Genomic DNA, 21,296 nt, shown 5'->3' on the forward strand with positions numbered 1-21,296 from the left:
CCACCTAGTGTATGATAGAATAAGTAGCCGCTACTGTTTTACTAGACATCCACAATAAACATTTGATCTAGGAAACTTTTCTTACATTCACCACTTGGATGTAATTAGAATTTAGACAATATAGATGGCGTGTGTTATTAAATTAATTATGACTATAATAAATTTAGTAATATTAGGAATGAAGTGAAAAATGATTTACACTGAATTAAAAAATTAATTTTACATTATGAAATTTTAAAACAAAATCCGGTATAATAGAATCATAGTGTTTATTTTAATATACTTATAACGTAATTTCAACGATAAAGTACCTCTTACATATAACTGAATTTTTATTGTTGTGTAATCGTCCTTGAAACAAATACTGTTAGATAAATATATGTATATGAATTTCATTCAATACAATAAGTACAAATTTAGTATTAAAAATAATTGTTAGTCAAATTGTGTAGGCTTTGATTTATATATGAATCATCGAATATAAAAAATAATTGTAGGAAGATAATATAATATATAGAGAATTATAATCATCCATTTTGTTATTATTATTAAATATATTCAATTTACAGCTTGAGACATCTGTTGACTAATTTTATAAACAAGTTATTAATGAATAAAATGTCATTATTAAAGTATTTTGCATTACCACATTCTAGGATCATTTTTAGGGCTACCCACACAGTGGCGGTACTTTGTTTAAACAAATAAAGGAGTGCCTAGCCTCTTAAACAGTTTCGTGCTTTTTATTTAGGAATAATGTCAATTTTATTAAGGTGCGCACATCATTACTTAAATACCGTGAAGGACGAAAGGATATTACTAATTATTGCGTTAAATTGTTTGATTTTTTCGTTAACGATTTTAAAGAGGTTAGATAAAAGTGGGTTAGAAAATTTGGTCACTAAGTCGTAACGAATTTGGAAATAGTAAAGTCTTAATCAATTCGTTGTACCGGGTGTTAATCGGTACTACAAGAATTTGCCCACCCTATAAAACAGTTTAAGATTTAATTTTTGTAATAATTTTGATAAATAATCGTCGTTTGGTTCTATTCGTTTTCTAGAATATTCCAAAACATCCTCAAATTATCACCGAGCCTAACTCGGGTTTTACAGAAAGATCCGCATCGTTATCATTTAACTTGGCAACAAGGCTTCTTCTTCTCTTAGATGACTTAGCTTTTGTAGTAATTTCTTGTTTCGATCAATAATAAATGAAACAGTCTTTTATGCTCCTAATTCCACCTCTAATTCACACTTTGAACCTGATTCTTTTATGTCGAAATCTATCGTCATTAAACTAATTTAATAATAAAAACAATGTTTCTTATTAAACATATGTTTGTCAATACAATATACAGTTGTATAAAAAAGTGTGATAATATTTGAAATACAATAAACGCTTTCATATAAATTAGACGTAAGTTCCTATCAATTAGAAAAATAAAAAGCGAAGTTTCTAGAATATATCGAGGCTAACATGTTTATATTGTTCACTGTTGCATTTATTAATTAATTGGATATAATTCTACCTACTTTCCTGAGTTTTTTTAATAAAATTATAAAGTAATGAGTGCGTGCAATACTCATTAATAATATAAACAAATAAGTTTTTTTAAATAAATTACGAAACAACTAAAAAGAAAAGGGTGAAAACCTGGACTATTTTTGAATTAAACCACGTCGAAAATCCTCCATAGCTTTAAAATTTCTATTATAACAATGAAGAATTACAAAAAAATATCGAATATTCTTTATTAGTCTTGAAACCTAATAAATGATTGGGAATCTGAAAAGACCAAAGTTTTATCTCTGACCATCGAGCAATTATTTCAAATCTGGGAAAAGAAAACGACGAATAGGATGCATGAGATACCGATTCAAACTTTTGATAGTTTCTCCTCTTTAAAGAACCCAACGTCATGACCTTGCATGCAGATAGAACGGTTTTTGCCTTCTTTGAAACCGGTTCCCCCTTTTCAGTGAATTCTTTTAATTATTTTTTGTTTCGAGTGTGAAGTAAAGAGTTTATTATTTGAAAAATAGCCAAACACTCGATGAAAACATCTTCACTACACTGTTTTTGTTCCATTGTAAGCAAACGCGGCACCCATCTTGTACACAACTTTCTCATATCCAAATTTTCAATTAATATGTCTGCTAGATCGCACATTTTCAGTCGATGATCATCCAGTACTGCTTTGTGAATTTTCTTCAGCATTTCTGTAGTCTATAGGTCATAAGGCCTAATTTAAACTCTAATTCAGCTTCTATATTTGCAAATTCACTGAAAACGTTCACTATTGATGGCTGTCAAACAAATACTAAGCAACATGGCGTCTTCAAACATATGTGTGGAATTTTTCAAGCAGCTACCGCCATCTCTAAGTCAGTCCAGGTACCTGGTATTATTACCATTGTTATTATTGATGTTACAACATATATAACTAAAATAAATCTTCGTTTTAACCACTTATCAAATTACTCAACTTTTTTTTTCTGTTTTTAAATATTTTGTAACTTAATATTCAACGTAATCTTAACTGGGATTGAGGTTTTCACTTTCTATAGTGTCGTTTATACAATAAGAAACAAAACAAACGTCCGCTATTATAATTTTGTGTGAATAAAACGTCTATTAATAATTTTTAAAGCGGAAAATTGTTTCTTATTACAACACTTTCATTATTGTTTATTTCCCACAATGAGAAATAGTTGGGTTTTTAAGATGATATTTATTTGCTATTATGATTCAGGAAGAATGTCATTCTGTTATAAATGAATTCTTTTGTGTAAATAACAACTCTAGGCGATGACAAGAAGGCTTATTAATGTAATTTATTTGTATATTATTCGGGAAAGTTGAAATTTCATGAACTATCATAACGTATAGTCGAATCAAATTCGACAGATGGCGTTTGACCATAGAAAAAATCACTAGTCACTACAGATCTGGATAATCTATCATAGAACTTCCCAAATATTATTTAAGAAGAAGAAAACTAGGTCTTGAACCTCACAGGAATCAGCTACTGGTAATTCTCCACTCCACAGGTCATTGACAGGCAGATTTACAAGCAAAACTGTCATGTTAATAGTCAAATTGCTGAGCTAAAGGGCTCTATTTCACTTGGGACGAGATGCAAGTGATGAAAGAAAAAGAGATGAAATATCTGCAACATTTCAACGACAAAGCAGACTGTCTAATAAACGTTGTTATTATCTTGTACTTTCTAGTTCTGTGGTTTTTTCAAGGAACTACCGTCATCTCTAAATCAGATAAAGTACTTTTGGGACTATCCACGTATATTTTATTGAATTTTTAAACAAATAATATCTAAGGTTTCCACTTTCTGTACCATCTTTTACCATTCTATATTACATCTCATTTTCTTCTTCTAATTCGTAGCTTTCAGTACCTTCAAGTTTCCATACCAGGGGTTTCAAAATAAAGCTCAACTTCATGTTACTTATTGCAGCTGAACTGGAAATCTTCAATGGTTATAACCAAAGCACTTAGTTCCAGCAGTAACTAACAGATATCTGACACGAGTTCCGTCAAATTTTTTATGGCAAATTGATCTTCAGAAGATGTGACATAAGTTAGCGTCCACGTAGTCTCGATTTGACATCTATGAAGTTTATCCTGTAAGGTTATGTCACGTATTAAATCTGTATTGTAGAAACTATCTTACTAACCTTGTATATTATCTCATTTCGGAATCATTAATGTCGAAATAGGATATTAAGAAATTAATGACACACTAATTTAGATTCGGTCATAAGCCCACCTCAACGTATCCATTAGCCTGTTTTTGTTTACGATTTAGGAGTGCCGAAAGTAAACTATTCACATAGATATAAAATAAGCGGAGGAAGATTTTGTATTGTGAATAGGGACGATGAAGTTTGTAATAAAAAATTAATCGATTTTCTTAATAAATTATCCAGAAAAATTTTTGCTCTAATAGAAATCAATTAATGAAGTTATCTGATTGATTACAATCAATCAGTACAATATTATTATTCGATTTTGACGTTTCAAAATGTCACGATTTCATATTTTCGCGGTCTACTCGTTTTTTGGATTTAGAACATCGAAAAATCATCCGATTTCGATGATTTTTTTTGAATCTTCGTTTTTACTGTGGTTTTACGAAAAAAGTTATAGGATTAGGAAAAAATGAAAGCTTATATTGGTTTCAGGGCTTTAAATATTCATAAAAACGTATTCACGTATAATTGTTGATAACATTTTTACAAATTGTCAAATGAAGTTGTTATATTTTTTTTTTCATAATCTACACAAAAAACGAAAAGATTGTTAAGAAAAATTATACAAAAATGTTGATTTATCATATTTTTACAATTAAAAATAATAACAATTTTTCTTAAAATTGACCTTTTCTCACATACAATCATTTCTACCTTTTTTATTAAGTAATAATTAAAATTATATGAACTAAAACATTCTTAAAATCACTTATTATGATCAAGTGTAGAATATTAAAAGTTAACTTTGAAAAATTGAAAATTTCCACCATTAAAAAAATGGTATCTTACTAATGTTGACTGTTAGAGATGAAAAATAAATAAACACATATTTTTTTTCAAAAATATTGTTTTTTTTTGTTTAGATTAACAAGAAAAAAATACATAAACTGAGTTTGATACTTTGTAAAAAAGTTATGAACGATTATATGCGAAGAAATGCATTTATGATCACATTTAAAGTCATAAAACTATAAGAAATCTCCAGGTGTAATATTTCCCATATTTTTTTTCTATAAATCCGCCGTAAAAATTAAAAAATTCATCGATTTTTCGATTTTCTAGATCCAAAAAACGAGGGGACGGCGAAAATAAAATATAATACGTCTGGATTTTCACTTTACTATTTTCTTTTGAGTAATTTGTTTTTATTTCATATTTTTTATATAATTAGCAAAAAATTTTCCCTATGATTAAGCTTGATAAATACTCAAAAGCTTAATCATCTGTTTAGGTCAATAATAATTTGTACAGTAGGTCATTTGAACAAAAATTCATTCGAACGAATAATTTTTATTAAAACAGTCACTTATTGTTATCGATTTGCATCCTTGTCACGTTTATTTTTAGCAAAAAAAAACGTATTAGCACTTTTATTATAAAAAGGACAATTTACTAAACAACAAACCCATTGTTTGACGGGAATATACACATCAGATACCCATCAAAAATTGCATATAAAGACGTACTTCCGTTCGTATCAAAAAAACAATTCACAAACGCCCAATTAAATCGAAAACGTAACTTAATCCAAATAAATAGCGATGGGAAACTGGTTTCTGCATAATAAGATAAGGAAGTTGCAATAAGGAAATATGTTATACAGGAAAGTTGAAAAAAGTAATTTACAGATGAAAAATATATAAAAAGAATGGAGAATATTTTGAAAAACAAATAAACTCATATCAAATTATATAAAAATATTTGTCTACCTGTATACTTTAGTAGTACTTCGTTCTAATATTGATTATAATGTGTTATTATTATTATATTCTTAACAACAATATAATGACAAATGATATAAACATAAATTATTGATTAATTATTAAGATTGTGTAACAGTATAACGAAAATTAGTACTGAGGTTTCAAATTAACAATTGCTTATAATAAAATTATAATTGTTATTAAGCAAATAAATAAATTACCGTTGATCCAGCTAGCCCCAACCGAATTTTTGAATATTTGTTCATTACGACTCTCCAAATGACGTAAGCCATGATTGGTGAATCCACAAAAGGGGGACACTCGAAAAAACACATCCAAAACAAATTGAAGGCCGCCGACTCGCACTAATTAAATTCCTATGTTTCTTAGTAACATTTATGGTGTTTGGTACATGAAAAGTACATTATAACGAAGTGTGATTGTTAAATAAATATAATAGTATCAATTTATTTGATTTTTCGTAGTTCAAAACACGATTCTACTTTTTTACAATTTTCAAATACTTTTCATACGTATTGAATTTTGTTTTCGAAAAAAAAGAAATAGATTTTAAATTATATCAAAAACACAAAATGGTTGTTAGCGATAATTAAAATAATATTAATTTGTGTATATTTAGAATTATTAAAAAATTAAATCTACTAGAAAAATGTGGAGATATTTGTACTAGTTTTTGATATTTTTTGAAATGTTTATGAAAACTAAATGAATTAAAATCTAGTGCTAAGTACACCCTAATAAATCACTTAAAAAACACATATTTTAATTGTCCCACACTTGAATTATGATCCAAAAAATAGCACACATCAAAGTATAAAACTAAAAGTATTATATTCGGTCAGGTGGAAGTTTAAACACTTTTGATTTAAAAGAAAAATGTGGTGGCGAATTTCACAACTAAGTTAACGCGATGTACGCGTACAACTGTACACCGCACGTGATTTTTTAAGACTCGTCGCTGAATTGCGAGCGAGAAAATGTTATAATGGAAAGTGATAGGAAGGAAAGCTTGTATAAAAACATAGACGTGGAGAAAAGACTGAAACGAAACGTTTTTTCATAGTTTTATAAACAAAAAATTATATATACGATACCAATTACGTATTGTACTAATTATAGCAATAAAAAATAGTATACAAGGTAATTAAAATTGCTGCTAGGGTATGTTATACAACTTATCAAAATATTTAAAAAAAACTATACCTCTTCATTACTGGAAAATATTTGACCGCCGAGCTATTTTTTAATGTCTAGGAACAGAAAATAATCTGAGGGGACTAAATCTAGCGAATAGGATGCATGAGGTAGCAATTCAAACTTTAATCAATTTCCTCTTCTTTTAAGTCCCATGTGGCCTTTTTTGCTCGATTTTTTTGCTCAAACGTTGCAATAAGTTTGTTTAATACAAGTCGTTGATAGTTTTTCCTTTATCAATGAAAATTATGCCACGCGTATCCAAGAAACCGACGTCATGACTTTGCCTGCAGATGGGACGATCTTTGCTTTCAGTTGACGATCATCCAGTACCACTTTGTTGATTTTCTGGAGTCGTCACCTCATTTTGTGAATGCTGGTCTTCGCAGGTCGTAAGACCTGGTTTAAACTCTGTTAATAATGATAACGAAGAAGCAGAGCAGAGAAACCGACCCAAAGAAGAATCTAGTTCAGTTTGTTTATTGATTGGGCTAAATCCTTTCAAATAACGATGACCAATGTTCACTATTGATGGCTTCCAAACAAATACTAAGCAACGTGAGGTCTTCAAACTTGAAACATGATGTATTGAATTGTGTTATTTCTAATATTTTTCATGCAACTCCTGTCATCTCTAGGTAAGGCCAGGTATTGTTATGAGTCATAGAGAAGCAACGGAAACACCTGTAGGACTGCGAAATTCACTTGGATTTTAAGAGAAACGCTTTTCCTGTCCAATAGACTTCAATAATAAATATACTGTCAATTTGAACCTTTGAAGAGGCCAAGGTTTACTAACGTTGTTCAAAATGAAGTCTATTGGGAGGTCATAGTTTCCGTTTAAGCTTTAGCTCAAATGACTTCCGTACAAGTTGTAAAAATGGGGAAGAATTTAAAACTTTCAAAGTATTTAGTTCGGCTATGGAATTGCAGAAGTTTCTCATCTGGGATAAAACATGTAGCTAGTTGATCTAGTTGGTTTAAAAGCAAAGAACTCCACTAGAATCTTTGTTCTCCGTAAAACTCGTTACGTTACTAAGCAATTTCATTTTTGTTTCTACTATGGAAAATCCGAGAAAAAAAATTTGTACTCCGCTTATGACAGTTAAAATTGTTGTCACGGAAAATAGAGGGTTGTTTTAATTTATTAATCATTTAACGTATTCCGTCTAGGTAGGTGTGTCTTTTATAGTTCACTACGTTTACCATGTCAGTTAACAAAATGTGGGAATGACCTTAAAAAAAAAGAGGAAAAGATATAAATAAAATTATTTCATTAACTTTTTCATTTAGTTTTAACAAAATTGATATTATATGAACTAAAAAAAACATTTTTTGTATCTAAAATAAATACAAAACATTCATATGACAACAACGTTTCATAAAAACGAATTGGCGCAGTTAATAGGATGTGTCTTATATGCAATTTTCAACTACCTAGATAAAACGTGAACAATTTGATCTCTTATGAAAATATTTTTATATACGACAATTTATTAATTATATTTTTATAGAAAAAACTACTTTACTTAATGAAAATTGTCATTCAGTTCAATAATGAATTCATAAACATTTTTTGTACACATCTCAAGTACATATTTGAATTGATGTCACTTCCTCGGAATGTAAAATGTGTTATCTCAAAATAATTGAGGGCAAATAAACCTAGAACAATTGCTTAATCTGTTTGACTAATTAACCTATACATGTTGTCCCTTTTTTCCAATCAACGGTATTTTTAATTCAATTTCCGCTAATCCAAATTGAGTAAAAAGACAATGGCTGCATACTGACATAGATGTTAACTTCAATTAACAAAATTTGTCACACATTTCATTGTTATAATCTTATAAAATGTTTTTGTCTGAGAATATCTCAAATACGTGAGAGTAATTTAGAAGGGTTGGTATTGAATTTCTTAAAAAAACCATTTTCGTTGTAAAACGATTTAAAAATAAAAAAGATGTAAAAAGAAAATTTGCTGAACGAATTTACAGCATCAACGACATGAAGCTTTAGCACACTCGTCTAACTAAGGCAATTAAAGTGGTGGGATATACTAACAATAAAAAGTCACTTTCTCTTATTTCAAAGTAGATTTGCGAAATATGGATTACCAACAACGAAAGGAAACATTGAAAAAATTATATCGAGAGACATTAAGTCGTAAATTTTGTTATGGAAGGCATCTCATTAATTAAATTCGTTATATTAGTTTCTGAAGGTGAAGGTTGGCTTGTACAGAATGTTCCTCGTATTAAAGAATACTTTATTGTTTTATTCGGGTTTAAAGAAAAAAAACTTTAACATCAATTTTGTTAATTATGATTAAGGGTTGAAGGCTCAATTTAAAATTAATATAATTAATTCCACTAATGTCATGGGACTCCATCTTTAAGTCCCTGATCAATTGAGGAAAATTAAATTCAATTTAGAACACGAAGTCGTTGTGATGAATGATTACGTTTCTTTTCAATTTTCGATAGTGAGAATATTTCTTTATTTTTTTTAAACAGACTTCCAAGGTAAACTAACAGATTTTGAAATTTGCATTTACGTCTATATTTCAAGGTGAAGAACGCGAAAAAAAGTGTACAGACAGATAAAACTACCAAATATTTGTTATTGTTGAATAAGCTTTAGAATTATTTTGACTGACGTCAACAACTACTGATATAAATTAATTTATACAGGACGTACAATTCTAGATATAAGATTCGTAACATCGAATCCAAAAATTTCTGTGTCAGAAACCCACTGGGCGGTCCCTTCCCTTAAAACCCAAGAGGAAACTTCCCTATCACCCTTTTCTCATGCTAACGACCTCCCCGAAAATTGGAATCTTTTCTATATTAGAGCAAAACCGTCTCTTATAAAAATCATAAACAAATCAACAAGCTTTTGTCTATATGTAATTTCTGGTTATACATTCCGACGTCTCACGATTGAGGATGAAGTAAATAATTTTTTGAGAACATTCTAAGGCTATAATGGTTACAAAAGGGCGTCAAATCGCTTTTTCCTTTCGTTCTTTCTATAAGAAAATCCACAATTTTGTATTTATCCTTATTACGTTGTTCATAAATCTTAAATTTGTATGATTCTCTATAGTTTTTTGCCCCATCAACATCTTAAGCTTGTTTTTTCAAATCTTATATTAGAAAATTGTAATAAAAATAATATTAATTCCAGTTATAGTTATATCGTAACAGTCATATTATATGCAAATAACATTGAGGAGTCATTTCGTTTTCATTATATTTTTTTTTTAATATAATCCGGATTAGAAAGTACACACGTAACTTCCATACACAATAAAGAAGACGAAATAATGTGTAATAATATGCAAATACCATTCATCAACATTTAAACGAAATTAAACTAAATATTGATGATTTCTTTGTCGAAAATAAATCCAGAGGAAACAGTATAAGATGTGGGAATCGTCGATGATATTAGAACCAATTAACTATTGTAGAGTGATCATGTAAAATGAATGTTAGACAACAGAATACCTGGTAGGTTATAAAGTGAATACCATAAGAAAAAAGGAAGACCACGTAGAAGCTAGAGAGAAATCGTAGGTAAGGAAATGCAGGTGGGAAAATTAACATGACCTAAATATATTAAAGAATACAATGAAGTGCGGTGAAGGGGTTCGTAACCTTTTGTACGAGTTGAATGAGTCACTCAAATTGGCCTTGTTCTACTACCCTACGAACTTAATCCGATAATTCATTGAAACAATACTTTCATGACCTGTAATTTTATCATTAGTGCGTATCTCTTGCATTTGATAAGAATCGGTACAAGAAAAAAGGAGGGACTGTATTAATTACGATTTATTGGTAATTTAACTGATTAAAAAGTTGAATATGACATTTTTATTTCCTATATACTTAGTTAAGAGAAATTTCGTATTCCCATTTGATAAAGATCGACTGCTTAGCATATTTTAAAGTTTTGAAAATACCAAAAGCAAATAGATAAATAGATATTCCACATATACAAAAATCATGACAAATAATCACGAAAAACATATAAAAATGTATAAGAAGTGAAAATTATGAAAATATATGGAGCTACAAGTATTAGCCTTTCAAAGAAATCGATGAAATTCCAGTTTTATCTAGAAAACTTCGCTGTTTCATTGGAACTAAAATGTTTGTTAATAACACTAAGTAACCTTTGACGACATAGTCAGACAGGGTGGAAAAACACGCCCTTCAAACAAAACTATTGATTATTTCCCTCCAGCGACAGGAGGTGTTTCAATTTTATAAGTTAAAAAATATTTAAAAATAAAATTCATATTAAAAAAATATGTTTACGTTATATTTGACAAGTTATTTATTCTGCCGCTTGTTTGACTAATTTTATTTTGTATCCATTGGTAAATCGATAATCAATACTTTCCACAATTGTATATTATCATCATAAGTTGTATTAAACACGGTTATGTTGTAAAAAAACTCAAGGTCAACAAATATAAGAAACGATTTGAGAAAATTGCTTCTGTACTTACCTCATATGAATATTTGTAAACTCCACTTATTTTCGATATAGCGTCCAAAGTTTCTGCAGTAGCTTCAGCACAATCTCCACAATACATTATTATAAACAAAACGTGAATTTATTGAAGAAAAATTTATAAAAATCGATACCGTATTGACAATATTTAGAGTGAGAAATGAAACTCTGAAATCATTCGGAAAATGTGTAAAAGTAAACGTAGGCCAGCTCTTGAGTTGAAAAATTTCAAGCTATAACTTTTTTTATAAGTATTACATAACATTTCATATGAATATTAGATGTTATAATTAATTGTTTTTTCTTTTTTTATAACGATAAGAAACCGTATGAAAATGAAAAGTATATTTAATTAAAATCTGGTTTAAGTATAATAAACTGGTCTATTAAAAATTGGCAATCGTTTTTAGCATGAAGGGTGTGCAGATCATACGTAAAAATAGATTAAACGAATGCCGGGAATAAACAATGATGTACATAATTTTATGTTGATTCTATTTCAAGCAAATTGTAACTAAAATACGTTAAAATAGATAAAAATGAAAAGTTAAAGTTTATTATCACATCTGGCTTTGTTCCGTAAATTTGAATTTTATTTTTTATTATCAAAACTAACGATATTAATTAAATTATTAACATAAATTTCACAATCAAATAGTATGGTTATAATACCTACTAAATATGCAACCTTCACTTCGGCATATGAAAGTTATTAAAAATTCATGACTTACATTGCCATCTGGTAAGCAGTAGTAAAATTTATAATAAAGATATAATAATTACGACGTGAATTGAAGCTATTACTTTTAGGATGTTGTTTATAGATACTACTACCAAAAAAAAATGTTTTCATTCATATAAAAGAGATTTTGGATGAAAAAGGGGATATGAAAACATAAACTTGTAGTTCTATTCAATAGAGGATAAACCTTTCATAAATATTTGATAGGAAACTGTCATTGTCTATAATATAGAAATTTTCCCTATTTACCTTACCTTACTATAACTAATATTCAGCAGATGGGGCTATAAATCTTTGGTAGGAAACTGTCATGGTTATAATGGATTCTATGAAGTAGAAACCTTCCCTATTTATCTTATTTTACTCTAGCTAGATGGCAATATAAACGCTTAATAAATTTTTGATAGGAAACTATTATTTGGAGATATAAAATTCCATTATGTAAGAACCTTTACTTCCTAACTTACCTTAGTAAAACTAATATACAACATTGGAGGCTATAAACGTTGAATTTTTCTAATTTTTTAATTGTTAGATCGTTTTATACATACTTCGTGATAATTTGTCTCGATTTCATTGAAGTTTTCTATAACATAGAATACATTATAACAATTACAGTTTTATATAAAAGGTTTATATCTCCATCTTTTGAACAATAGTTACAGTAAGGTAAATAGGCAAGATTTCTACATTGCAATGATAGTTTCCTATAAAATATTTGTTAAAGGTTTATAGTTTTCTCTGTTGAATATTAGTTTTAGTGAAGGTTTCTATAAGAGGATTTTCGCGTATTTTTGAAAGTTATCCATAAAAACAAATAATGTAGTATATAAAAACGTTTTATTTTTATAATGAATTAACAATAACATTAAAATTAATCAAAACGAATATTCTATACCTCTGTATTAACTTGTTTTAATTGACTTTATAATATAAGAAAATTTTTAAACGTTCAAAAATAAATTGCATATACGAGGGTTGCTCAAAAAGTTATACTATAACTTGTTAAAATAAAGAATATCAATTATATGAAATTTCAAATAAATTTCGATGTTTCACAATGAAAAGAAGAAAATTTCATTCCTTTTTACTTATTCGTATTAACCTCAAAAACCATATAGGTATTCTTCTCGACATATTATCTTGTATCTGCCTACATCTATTTCTAAAATGCCTATATTGCGCTTGCAGTTGCCTATAAACCAATACCAACAATACAGGAATGGCAAATAACTCGTTACTGAATAGATAAAACCAACAGGCTAAAGAAAACATAACCAGATCTGTTATATAATCGAAAAAATTATGAACTTTGATTTCCGCTTCGGCTGTTAATTCCACTTGTCGTTGCTGGCGTAAAAATTCAGGATAATTTTCATCCATTGATCCTAATCCTTCGGAAGTTTGAGTCATGATTTCTTTTAGTTTGGGAGGTCGTATCCTGACAGGAGATTTTTCGATACAGCGAGACGATTTTATATCATCCTTATTGATTCGAGATTTGGGATAAGGCGAAGGAGTTTTTCTCTTTTCCGGTTTATTTAAAGGAGATGTGGATGATTTTCTCATTGGGGATCTATTAGACGGAGAAAACGGTCTATTCTTCTTTTCCTTATTAGGAGAAAATGGTCTATAACTCGATGAGGATTTCACCTCCTCTGGTTTTATTGATTCTTGTTTCTCTACTGGATTTTCGCTATTTTGACTAATTGTAGGATGTGTTTGAATAAATGTTGATTCTTCTTTTGTAGGAGTTGTAACTTTAGATGTATTAGAACTAATATAACCACTTTCCGCTGAAGAAGTCGATGAAAAAACTGTATTTTTATTGTTTAAATCAGACGAAACGTTTTTGTAAGAAGGATAATTATCATGATAATTACGAGGATTTTCACTACTGATTTGTGTTAGTTTATTATCTTCAATATTCTGTAATGAATCTTTACTCTTCTGTAAAGATTCCCTACTACGTGTTAAAGATTTTCTTCTATTACCATAATTTTTAACGATATCGCTGTAGTGATCTACGACTACCTTAGATTCCTCGGCGTCTTTCTGTTTTTCCGCTAATCTATCTGGTATTACTATACTGGCTGCTGTTATACCAGATATAGTAGCTGCTGCTGATATTGTTTGCATTAAAAAAGAAGGTTTCGACGAGGGTAAGTTATATATAGTTTCCGGTATAACTCCTTCTGTAGAATCTTCTTGTGGTATTAGAGAAAATGATCGTTTTCTAGATGGTTCTTTTTGATTTGATTTTTCGAAAAGATCGATTTGTGGTAATAAAGAAAACGCTCGTTTCCTCGGACTACTCGGTCTATTTTCTTTTTTATCATTTGGGGTAAGGGAAGACGATCGAGATCTAGAAGTTTCTTCTGGTATCGTTTTTTGTAATAAAGGAAAATTAATCGTTGAATTTGTAGTGATGTTCGGAGGTATAGGGGAACTTGATCTTCTTAATTTAGGCGATGTTGATGGAGATTGCGTATCTTCTTGTTCTTTTTTCTTTAAAATCGGTTTCGGTACGAAATCAGGACTGGGAGGTTCTTTTCTCTTTGTTAATATTTCGAAAGGTTCTTCTTTGCTAAAAGACATCGATCTTAGTCCCCTAGGATGATAAGTTTGTTCTTCTTCATCTGTTGAATAACAATTTTTATTATCGTCTTCTTCATTTGAGGATTCTTCTGTACTAGAAACATAATCATCGGCCCATTTTTCTACATCGGCTATATTTATTTTACGTTTTTCTCTAGATTGATTTCCCGACCTGATTTTTTCGAAAATTTCTTCTTCTATTTCTTCAGATTTAGATCTTTTATTATTGAATTTGCCGAATTCTTCAGAATTTTTCAAACTATGTCTTCTTGTCCAAAATTGTTGCGCACTTCCGCCTGATAATCTTCTTTTTATTCTCTCTATTTCCGGTTGATCTTTCGAATTGATTTGTATTTTTGGTATTTCTATGTTAAGTCCTTTCATATCGGCAGATATTCTTCTTCTTTCTAATTCCCTCTCTTCGGCTTTAGCTGCTTCGTACAATCTCTTCATGGCTCTTTCATGTAAAAGTTCCGTAGAACTAGCAGACGATTTTATCGGATTGAATATTGGAGCTTCGTTACCTAATTCGGGGGCGGATAATGACATTGGAGGCGGCATCGTATCGTCATCCAAATCGAAATCTGTCTGACCTACAATTATAATCAACCATCATTAAATCAGCACAGTTTTTCTGAAAAAATGTTTCGTTAACTAAACAAAGAAATATTTAAATGAAGATTGAAGATAAGAATAAAACCTCTGAATTCTGTAATTTATGGCTATAATATTTTTTAAATCGAAATATGTGAAAATTCACGTTTGTGGAACATAAAGAGCTTTGGGAGGCAGTACAAAGTTCACAGAAAGACGCTGATACTTCTGAAAAGCATAGTAATAATTGACGAATTGAATCGATTGACATTGCAGAAAGTCTTTTCTATAAATTTTTTTGTCAACACCAACCGCTAAAGAAGCATGAGGAAAGCTATAACACGCTTGACATTGACCCTTCATTTTATTATGAATTTACAAATTACAATTTTGGAAAGATGGAAAAAAATATAATTTACCTTTTTGGTTTTCATCAGGATAGAGAACCAACATAAATTCCGAGCTACCTGTGAAGTTATCGCTATTGTCTCTTGGTAATTTGTCTTTAGTACTTGAAGGATTTTGTTCAGTTTCAGGAGGCTCTATACGAACTTTAAATACCGCATGATCTGTAGGACTTGCAGTTTTAGTAGAAATATCAGGTTGATTCGACTCTGGCGAAAGTTCTTTTCTTACTTTGATACCTGGACTTCCGTAGGCTAAATCTCGTGTTAAGCTATCAGATCTTTCGAAAATTTCCTTATTTAATTTAGTTTCAAGTTCTCTTTTATTATTAAGGTTGTTTAAATCTTTTTTGGTAGGTAGTGGAGAAGCCTCCGGAGTTTTCGAAGGACTTTTCACTTTTGTACGTATAGGACGTTTTGGAGGTTCGTCTTCCTGTATTAATGGTAAATTATCCATCCTTGTAGCAGATCTATTTTTTCTTTTAACCATTGGAGGTTCCTCTATTTCCCTAGGTTGACTTCTACTGCGAGCTGACGGTTCCAATATCCCTCTTTTTTTATCTGGTATAAAAATAACTTCTGATTCTTCGCTTGGTTCGCTGACTCCGTAAGGACTTTCGGCTTTAACTCTGAATTTATACTCGCTTCCTTCTATTAAATCACCTAGCATAGTAGTAACCTGTCTACTAGTTGCGGCTTTGAGCCATACGTCCCAACCTAGGCGGTAATATTCAACTATATAATTGCCTATCTTACAACCACCGTCATCATTGGGAACGCTCCAAGTGAGGGTAACGGATCTACCAAGCGCCATCAATACTCTGGCTTTACCGGGAGGTGAAGGTTTATCTGTTACAGTTACTAGAAACGATTGAGTATGTTCTCCTAGTTTATTAACAGCTTTCACTAAATATTCGCCTCTGTCTTCGCGTTTTGCGTCGGTTATTTTTAATATCGTTGAGTTATCCACGTACTCCATTTCGTATCGATCATTATTCTTAATAGATTCTCCGTTATGGCTCCAAAATACCAAAGGAGTCGGTCGTCCGGCGACTGAAACTTTCAGTCTGATCAATTCACCTATTTCGAAAAGTAAACCTTCTTCGTATTGTCGCGGAAGGCGTACGCTAGGTGGAGCTTGCACTACAAGCTTAGCTTTGGAAGCTACGTGACCCGCGCGGTTCGTAGCAGTACATTTAATTTCCCCTTCGTCCGATAGAGAGCATTGGTGTATTGTTAAAACGCTCCTATCTGATTCGGTGAGTATGCGAATTCTTCTACTACTAAATATTTCAAAGGCGTCTTTATACCAACAAACTTTCGGAGGCGGTTGTCCTAAGAAATGAACGACAAATTCCGCTTTTTCGTTTTCTAAAGCATCAGTGTCATTCAGTTCTTGCGTTATTCTAGGAGCTGTAACAGCTGACCGTTGCAAAGTTACGGTTATCGGTTCGGATAGTTCGCTCGGATCAGAAATTCCTACGGCGTTTTCAGCTGTCACGCGAAATTGGTACCGCCATCCCGGTTCCAGTCCACTTATTGTTAGCTCGTTGGTTTGTACTAATAATGGGGTAGCTCGGACCCAATGTGGGGATCCAGCTCGTCGATGTTCTACTAAATAACCGGATATGGGTGAACCTCCATCGCTGATTGGTTTTATCCATCGGATAGTCACCAGATCCGGAGTTGGTTCTACGTCGGTGACGAGAAATGGTTTTCCAGGAGCGTAAGGACGCGCTGAAATATAAATAACAAAGAAGAAGAATGGAATATGAGCAGTAGAGATGATGGAGCTTCCAGAAGTTATTGGAATTTATTTAAAAAAAAGTTATATAAATTCGGATATATGCTTGATGTGCTTACTTATCGATATAACTAATTTTTACTTTGTTATTTTGATTAGTTAGCAAAGAAAACAAACATATTGCCAAATTTCTGACGTTAATTTATACATTTTCGCTGGGTGAAATCCTACACATATACTGAAAATCAGTAGCGTAGCTAGACGTGGATGAAATCACAAGTCACTAAATTTACTTTCTGAAGAGGATCTCGTAGTGGGACTACTTTCGAAGATCGTACATTTGGAAATGAAAGAAAAAGGGCATTGATGATATCTACGATTTAACCATGCCTCTCTTAGTTCTGCTATGATTCTAACTCCTTTCGAATAAGATCAAGAACATTGTTAACAGGCCAAAAAATATATTATTTCTGATCTGATCTCGTTTTTTAAATACTTTTGCCAATTTATAATCGTAAACCCATAAACCCAATTTTCAATGATCTCATGTAACAAACATTCAGTAGAAAATCATTATATGGGTTATATAACATCAATAAAAATTATTTTAGTTGTTTTAATATACCAGTAATTCCAATAATACCCATAATAAAATACGTTATTCTGAATGTTTAGTCATAAAATCTCTTATTAAGAATATTCAAATGATTCCAAACATTCGTTAAATTTAAAAATATAATACTAGATTATTGATTTTCATAATTTCATAATCTCAATTGTACTAACATGAGATAAAATACTTCAATTGTCTTTTAAGTATTAAATTATCAAAAATTTCAACACACGAAATAGCATAAAAAGACCTATTTGTTAGGCAACCCACAATACTGCAACGTATTGTGTGGTGCTTAATATTTCTGTTCAATAAGTAACAAACTTAAACAAATTATTGGATATTTTGTCAAATATATTTTTTATAATTAAGACACATTAATTTTGTTTATGGATTTGTTTTTTGCCAAAAGGAGTGAGAAACTGATAAAAATAAGTCATCGTGAACTATACGAAATGAAAAATCAACTATAAATATAAGAAATTGTATTGACATTATAATTTACTTCTGTAAACTGAATATTTGTTATAATATCAACAAAATTCCACCGCACTGCCGATATATAAGTAAGATAAAAATATAACAGCAAAGTGTCCAAAAATAGCGCTTACACTTCTCATTCCGCGATCGAAAAACAATATATTTCGAAAACTATACTCGGGAAACCAGAAAAAATAGAAAAATCTTACCAGCAGCTTTCCAATGCACTTGTTTTTTGTGTCTTTGTCGAGGATGGGGTTTGATGTGAGCATTCCCCATAGCCACTAATACATATCACGACACCATTGTTACAAATACATCAGGTTCATTCGGTAGGTATATTTAGAATTAGAGTGCCAACTTTCGTAGACTGAAACGATTGGCGAACATACATTTGTGATTTAAACAGCCACAACAACGGGCGTATCCACCAACTTTATTATTATATATATGTATTTATCATTTGAAGACGGACAATAAGATTTCAAAACACATAAAAGAAAGCACGAAGGAGATGTTGGAGGGAGATTGGTCGAAGTTTATTTCGTTTTAAAAAAGATATGACTCACTTTTTGGACATGAGAATTGATTAACTGAAAACAAGGTGGCTTTATCTAATACTAATGTATATAGACAACGTAATAATAATACGTAATAATTATGAGTATTCTTGTTGTCTGCCTGTTACTTGGGTCTTACAGATACTGATCTAGGTGAGATTTATTTGAATTTATTTACTCTACAACTGATATTGAAAGAATTTTCATCAAATCTTTATTAATAATAATTGTTTTTATTATCAATAAATTGTACCCTAAAAAATAAGTTCAACCGTCGCCGCTGTTTAATTTTAAATATGGCCGAAAATCAACGTCACAAATAGAAGAACAAAAAAAGGCTAGTTACCTAGCAACGACTATTTAATTTGAAGATCTGTCATTCGAATAATCTCCTGAAAAGCAGAGCTCCATATTATAACATCTTTTGCAATATTTAAGAAGAATTTTGTCTCGTTTGTAACGATGAAGTGTCTTTTCATCATTTCTTTATGTATTTATTACGGAATAGGAGTTCTAAGTGGCCAAGAAAATACGACGGAAAATCCTGATTCTCTTCAAGCCGAAATACACGAAATCCTACAACTAATACCGAGAGAAAAAGTAACTGAAATTGCTAAGAATCATTTAGTAAGCGACGACGGATTCAAAGCAGCGATAAAATTCATGAAAAGTGATGATTGGAATGAAAATGTGGAAATTATAAGAGGAAAACCGGAATGGATACGTTTCAAATCATTTTTCTCGACGATCGGTTTTCCTGTCGATACATTAATATTTTGTATGGAATCATTTTTGAAAATGGTGACGGTACCCGAAGTTCCAGAGGATACGCCAAAAAATTTGACATCTTTCATGATTGACGTTGAAAAAGTCGTCCCACTCACCGATATCATCATGAAGCTCTACGAAAAACAACGAGATAACAAAAAATTCAACAAAATACTGGAAAAATTAAAAACGCCGGAGACGAAAATTATTGTTGAAGACGTCGTGCGTTTACCAGAAGTTAAAAAAATGTTGACGGATATGAAAGATATGGGACTCGATTTAGGGGATTTATTTTCAATGTTTTATTTTTTCATGGGTTGGGGTGAGTTCAAAATGTAACTTGATTGATACGTTGAATTTGTTCTTTTTGATGTTTGAATTTGTATCTGTTTGATATTTGAATAAAATAAAAATGTTTAAGTAAAATTAGTAGTTTAATTTAAAAAAAAATTATTAAGGATATGTTTACATCGATTCAGTGACAGCTGTCAACTTATGTGTATATTGCGTTGCATAACTAAGTTTACGAAGATAATACTATAGAACAAAACTTGTTTTATGTTCCGTAGGTAATAGAAGTATGAAGTGTTGCATATCTACGGTTTAGAATATTTAATTGTTTTATTCGATGGTTCAGAAACTATCCTATATATTAAAATAATTGATGATTTCCATTCCGAATCCGTTCAGGCGTTCTACCCAACCGATTTACTTAATTTTTTTTCAATGAAAGGTATTGATGCACAGATCAACCATCGGATTTCATCTAATTTTCACCATTCTCAAGTTATACTCAAATGCGATTTCCCCCTGTACTTTACTTATGGGAGTTTTTCACATACACACGTTCTATCCTCAATATCTCAGGTTCTATTCAAGATAGAGACTTCGTTTTGGATTAAAAACACTCGCTGAAACACCCTCTTTCTTTTGAGTTTTTGAACACTTGAGTTGGAGAGGAGCTAGGCGCGGACATTCAATGTGGAGTTATGGATTTTTGTACGTTTTTGGCAATTTTTCTACATTTAAAGGTCTATATCTCAGGTTCTAATATAGCTACAGAGTTCGTTCTTTTCTATTATAATGATTTCTGATACTTATTTAATGGATTCGATGCGAGCGAAGCCGCGGCTAAAAGCTAGTAACTCTTAAATATTAATGATTCATATGTATTATTGGTTGCATAACACTGAAAAATCTATTTTAATGTTATGGATTCATTCATTTATGTGAATAGAAGAAAAATTACAATATGGATGTGAAAGATTATTTTAAAAAATTAATTCAAATAATATATTCACGTTTTTTATCAATATGAATACGTTAATTTAGTATATAAACCAAACAATGATAAAAAACCTGTTAAATAAATTGGCTAAAGAGGATGTGCTCGATTTTAATTATTGGTGTTATCCCTACTGCTGTGAGAGTATATCCCCAGGCAGTACCAACGGTACCTCGACACAGTCCATTATAATTTTACACTGCTCATACAAATTGTATCATCAAATCAGATAAATTTGTGTTGGGCAGTGATATTTTGCATTTTCAAGATGAAAGTAGAATAAATTA

General features: G+C 30.6%; 3 protein-coding genes across 4 annotated transcripts in view; 1 reads left to right on the top strand and 2 right to left on the bottom strand.

The window, feature by feature from the left end:
• The window catches only part of LOC130903791 (uncharacterized), a 173,555-nt gene extending 162,145 nt beyond the window's left edge, over positions 1-11,410 (bottom strand). Inside the window, exon 1 of one of the 2 annotated variants that reach the window (XM_057816117.1) lies at positions 11,217-11,410. In XM_057816117.1, the coding sequence (XP_057672100.1) occupies positions 11,217-11,303 (87 nt within the window). In that variant the 5' untranslated portion in view covers positions 11,304-11,410. Of the gene's footprint in view, positions 1-5,697; positions 6,487-11,216 lie in introns of those variants that run through there. The other variant, XM_057816118.1, reaches the window with a different exon arrangement.
• Positions 11,411-12,786: 1,376 nt separating this feature from the next.
• Positions 12,787-18,893, bottom strand: LOC130903291 (uncharacterized). Its single transcript, XM_057815400.1, has 3 exons — positions 18,606-18,893; positions 15,575-17,296; positions 12,787-15,154 (listed from the first exon to the last, which is right to left on the bottom strand). The coding sequence occupies exons 1-3, from the start codon at positions 18,673-18,675 to the stop codon at positions 13,041-13,043; spliced, it is 3,906 nt and encodes a 1,301-aa protein (XP_057671383.1). The 5' UTR covers positions 18,676-18,893; the 3' UTR covers positions 12,787-13,040.
• A 419-nt stretch (positions 18,894-19,312) lies between these two features.
• On the top strand, positions 19,313-20,150 carry LOC130903300 (uncharacterized). The gene has a single exon (XM_057815411.1). It carries the CDS (start codon positions 19,419-19,421, stop codon positions 20,061-20,063), a length of 645 nt encoding a protein of 214 aa, XP_057671394.1. The 5' UTR covers positions 19,313-19,418; the 3' UTR covers positions 20,064-20,150.
• The last annotated feature ends 1,146 nt before the right edge of the window (positions 20,151-21,296 follow it).

This window comes from Diorhabda carinulata, chromosome 2 (genome assembly GCF_026250575.1).
Source record: "Diorhabda carinulata isolate Delta chromosome 2, icDioCari1.1, whole genome shotgun sequence".
Lineage (NCBI taxonomy): Eukaryota > Metazoa > Arthropoda > Insecta > Coleoptera > Chrysomelidae > Diorhabda > Diorhabda carinulata.